Source organism: Cynara cardunculus, assembly GCF_001531365.2.
Source record: "Cynara cardunculus var. scolymus isolate 2C chromosome LG 4, CcrdV1, whole genome shotgun sequence".
Lineage (NCBI taxonomy): Eukaryota > Viridiplantae > Streptophyta > Magnoliopsida > Asterales > Asteraceae > Cynara > Cynara cardunculus.
In genome coordinates, this window is record NC_037531.1 from 4,524,016 (window position 1) to 4,529,175 (window position 5,160).

Sequence of the window (5,160 nt, forward strand, 5' to 3'; positions counted from 1 at the left end):
GCTGTTTGGTTTGTGGAATTCAACAAATTTCAAGGGAATTGGAATAATCATTTTCTTTGATCAAATTCCAATTCTTTGTTTGGTTCACATATTGAAAATGTAGGAATCCTATGAATTTCATTGAATTACACCAAATTAAATAAATTTGGTTAAATTTTGAGGGGGTGTTTGACTCACATAATGGAATTTGATTGAATTAGAATCCATCAAATGAATATAACTTTGAAGGAATTTGAATGGAATCTGACCACACGTTTGGTTGGATAGAATTGTTAAAGAAATTGGAATTTTTTAGATATCCCGTGCCCGTGGAAACAATGGGATCTTTAGTTGAAAGAATTCAATGGAATTCAAAAGATTTCTAAACTATCAGGAGACGTTTGGTTCGTAGAATGGAATTCGATGGAATTGGAATTCATCAAATGAATTTGACTTTGAAGGAATGGAATGAAATTTGATGGAATTTGACCATGTCTTGTGATTGCGTTTGGTTGCATGGAATTGGAATGAATTTGGATTAGGGAAGGAATTTGTCGGATAGGATTTGAAATCCGAGGGTATTGTCGTGGAATGTAAAATCCACGAGTGAAGAAATTTATTGGAATTGAAAGAATTCCATTAGTTTTATTCCATGAACCAAACATTGTATTTGGAATTTGGTCAAAGGATTTGGCCATTCCAATTCCTTTCAATTCCATCCAAATCCATGAACCAAACAACCCCTCAATATGTGAATCAAACAAAGGAATTGAAAATTTAATTAAAAGAATTGACTATTCCAATTCTCTTGAAATCCTTTCAGTTCAATAAACCAAATATCTCCTCATTCATTTTGTTCAACCAACAACCTCTTCAAACCAACCACAAGGCTGGTGCATGATTGGTTTGAGTTTGACTCCAAAGGTCAAAAGTACTTGGAGGTCCCAGGTTCAAATCCAAGGAGGAATAAAAATTCCCTTGTGGCCACGGATGCCTAAATGCGATGACTCCAGGCTATCTGCAAAGCAGGTGGTCGTCCTGAGATTAGTCGGCTCGCATAACGAGTTGGATATCCAGGTTAATAAAAAAAAAATCTCAACAAACCGTCTTCGTGTTTAAGGGGTCAAACTACAAAACAGTTAAGAGTATAGGTCCTCAAAAATAAAATTGGTATATTTAAGTGGCCAAGCCTCGATGTGAGACATAAAAGAGAGAAATAGGGAAGAAAATAAAGACGGTGGCGCTTACGCACACCCATCTAGAAGTCCTTGACTTTTAATTTATTGCAAATTTGGCACCAAACAAAACGAAAACCCGACCATACCCATTTGTTTCCTGCTATTTAAAGTCACAAACGGTCCATTGAAGCCATTCATTGACGATGCCACCACAACTACCATTTCACACACACACCGATCACCAAATTTCCCCCACAAAGTCATAAATCATGTTCGATCTTAATCCCCAATTCCTCAACAAACCAAATCATCCCGTGGATAAATTGAATCACAAGTTCGTTGGGTGGAGCGATTCTGGATTTGCTCGAAACCATGGGAATTACAGACAGAGGTTCAACGGTGGAGGAGGTGTTGGTGTTCAGTTTAGATTGGAAACCATGGAGGAGGATTCGGGGATCTGTTCACCTCCGTTGTGGCGGAGTATTAGTCCGCCGGATAGTCCGGTACGATTCAACAATCCACGGCTTCTGTCACCGTCGTCGCGAGCCCAAGCCATTGCTAGAGGACAGAGGGAGATCATGGAGATGGTGGAGAACATGCCGGAAACGTCGTATGAATTGTCGTTGAAAGATATAGTTGAACAGAGACGAGATCTTACTGAAACTAGCCTTGATGAAACACAAAGTATGGAGGAAGGGGAAGAGAGATCGATATTACGCGGTGGTCAAACCGATAGTCAACGATGGAGGAAGAGCAAGAAGGGCAGTGTAAAGAGGCAAGAGAGCAATAAAACAGGAAGGATCATCGTTAAAAATGGGAGTCTGAATCACAACAAAGGACTTCTAATCAATATGTTTTTTCCATTTTCAATCGGATCTAAGAAGAATAAGAAGAACAACAAAACTAGTATTACAACCAGTTCATCTTTTGGGAACCATATCGCCTCTGCAAAATTCTCGCCGAAGCCTGAATTATTGGATAAATCCTCCAAGGACGGCGGCGGCGGAGGTGATCGGAGGGATGGGTGGTGGAAGAAATTCACGGGTTCCAGTGATAGCGAAAGCCTAAGGGTTACTAGCAGCAGCAGTGGCGAGAGCACCGGCAGAAGTGGAAGCAGTGGCAGCAGCGGTAGCAGCACCGCCGGCAGCCTCCGTAGCAACAGCACCAGGTACCGTTGCTTTCCCCTCCACAAATAATATGACTTTTCTTACACGCATCACTAGCTTGTACGGTACAAATTGGTGATGCATTTATAATATTTGCTCTAATTTTCTAATATTCAATGACATAAAAGATGGTAAATATTTGATATAAAAGAATTTATAAAATTTAAAAGTAGCAATAATGATATTAAAGTATTTAGTTTCTATAAATTTATCTATACTATATTATAAAATATTTAAAAAAAATTTAAAAACTACTTTTTATATATGAAACAGTGTTTATTGATACATGTTACTTAAAATTCAATATTATAAGTAATTGTATGTAAGTACAACTTATTAAAAATCTATTTTTGAATTTGTGTAATTAACTGCAGATAAACATAATCAAATACATGATAAACATCTTATTTTAAATATATAAAATTAATGTATTAATTAAGATAATCATTGATTTTTAACAAAATACTTAATTATTATATTTATAAAAATTATATTATTAAANGATTTAATATTAATATTGTTACTTTTTTTTTCAAATTTATATTTCATTAAAAAATAAAAATATTATCGTTTTCTAAAACCACATAAAAACGTATTATATATATAGAGAAAATGAATAAAATGAAATATTGAATTAAGATATCTGATTGTATTATGTGAGTCTACTTCTAGCTTATTTTTAACAAAAAGAAGATAATTTGAATATTTATAATTTAAAATAATGACCGATTAAATATTATATTATGTCGGCTGATTTTATTAATTTTTTAAAGTTGCTTTAATAATTACAATGTCAAGATTTGATAAATAGTTGAAAGTATAAACTAAATACTCGTTTGAAATTCATGGTCTCATTTTTTTCATATAAATTCGTTATTAAAAAAAACAAAAATATATTAATTAAAAAAAACAATTAATTAAATCCAATTTTAAATATTTAATAGGCGTAGGGTTTTCAACAACTCTTCTAATTTCCAAATAAAATCTTGACGTGACTCACACGTGTGCATGCGTGTTCATTACGATCGGCCCTCATCTTCTTACTTTTTTATTTTATAGGATATGTACCAAATAAAAAAAAAAGCTTTAACAAATCAACGTATCATTTAATCCGTTGTAACTATTTTTAATTAAAAAAACAAAAAATAAAATGATGATGGATAGGTAGGTTGCATCGCGTATAATCTAGGGTTAGGTTTACATGCAACCAGTCTGTTTTCGTGCGACTATATTTTTATATTTGAAATTTCATAACAAAATAATGTGAAGGTAAAGAAAATCTGATCTTTTATAGTGTTCAGTTGTGAAGTTTTAAATGTAAAAAATTAATATCACGGGTCTCACAAAAACAAGTTGGTCTCACGTGATCACAAATCTATATATACATACATGTAACATAGAAGTGTTGTAAAAATTTGACATGTTTTTAAATTACACTACCTAGAATAAATTTTAAGCTCACATAAATTTTAAGCTATTGAGCTCAAACAATATTTATAAATTATACCCTTAAAATTATGCTCGTTAAATATGAATCAAATAAGAGTACGATTTTGTATGCATACTTTGATGTCCCATTGTTGCAATTGAACTTACAATTTTGGCTTTAACGACATATCATATTCCTCGAGATTAGTTGTACTCAGTAATTTGAATATTTTGCTTTGACTATGATGTAGGAATAATAGCAATTGCAGTCACGGATGTTGGTCGTTCTTCCCCTCTAAGAAGAGAAAATCATGAAGTTGAGAAACTAGAACAATTTGTAGAGACGGGATACGAGCACTTACGAAGACGTTTCCATGGTAGGATCAGTTGTGAGAAAATGTCACGGCTTATTACGAGCATTGGTCTATGGGAATGGTATATTATGTGCAAAACATTGTATTCTCTACTTATGAGAATGTCATCTTTATGGGGATTAATGTTGCGATAAGGTTAAATATGATAACAATGATTTATTTACGTGTCATATATGTATAGATTGATTTGTAATTTTCGATAAATATTGGCTACGACACGAGTTTATTTGGAAACCTCATTATTCCAGCTAAGGAAATCAAATTGAATAGAAGGCAGAGCTTATGTATATTAAAAGGACCTAATTTCGATTTAGAAATGATAATCTTGAGGGGTTGCGTTGGTTCATGAAATTTGGTGGAATTGGAAGGAATTAGAATGTCTAAATCTTTGACCAAATTTCAAATTCCATGTTTGGTTTACAGAATAGATGTGAAGGAATCATTCCAATTCCAACAAATTTCTTAAGTCACTAATTTCACAATTCCACTGTATATACCACGGATTTCAAATTCTTTTCCGACAAATTCCTTAGCCCTCATCCAAATTCGTCGACGTTGTATCTCGATTTGCTCTGCTCTACTCGATCTTCTTTGCTTGATCTCGTTTAAAACTGTTCGATCTCATTCGCTCTGCTTGATTTGGTATGTTCGACCTCTCTCTCTCTCTATCTCTTTCTCTCTCTCTCTCTCGCTCTTTCCATCCTAAAAAGGATTTTCTCGATCTGCCATCTATGTAATTTATGTTTATAGCCTATTTTCTGTTTGGGGTTGGTCTTGACTGCTCTATTGTTGTTTTATGGCATCAGACCAACTGTTGTTTAATGGGAACTATAGTTTCAATCTCATGTTTTTGGTCTCACTGAATTTGCTATTTATAAGAAGTCTGTGTTTTGGTCTAATTGATTTTGTTGTTTTAATTGCATCACATGTGTAGGTATTTTGGTTTGTGTTTTGGTCTAAGTCTATGCCATATCTGTTTGGTTCATGGAATTTGGTTTAATTTGAGTGGGATACAGAGGATTTTTAATTTCAGTG

The 5,160-nt window shown here is 33.6% G+C and overlaps 1 protein-coding gene across 1 annotated transcript; it reads left to right on the plus strand.

The window, feature by feature from the left end:
* The first annotated feature begins 1,313 nt into the window (after positions 1 to 1,313).
* On the plus strand, positions 1,314 to 4,359 carry LOC112511475. Its single transcript, XM_025117107.1, has 2 exons — positions 1,314 to 2,325; positions 4,003 to 4,359. Exons 1-2 carry the CDS (start codon positions 1,427 to 1,429, stop codon positions 4,064 to 4,066), a joined length of 963 nt encoding a protein of 320 aa, XP_024972875.1. The 5' UTR covers positions 1,314 to 1,426; the 3' UTR covers positions 4,067 to 4,359.
* Positions 4,360 to 5,160: the final 801 nt, after the last annotated feature.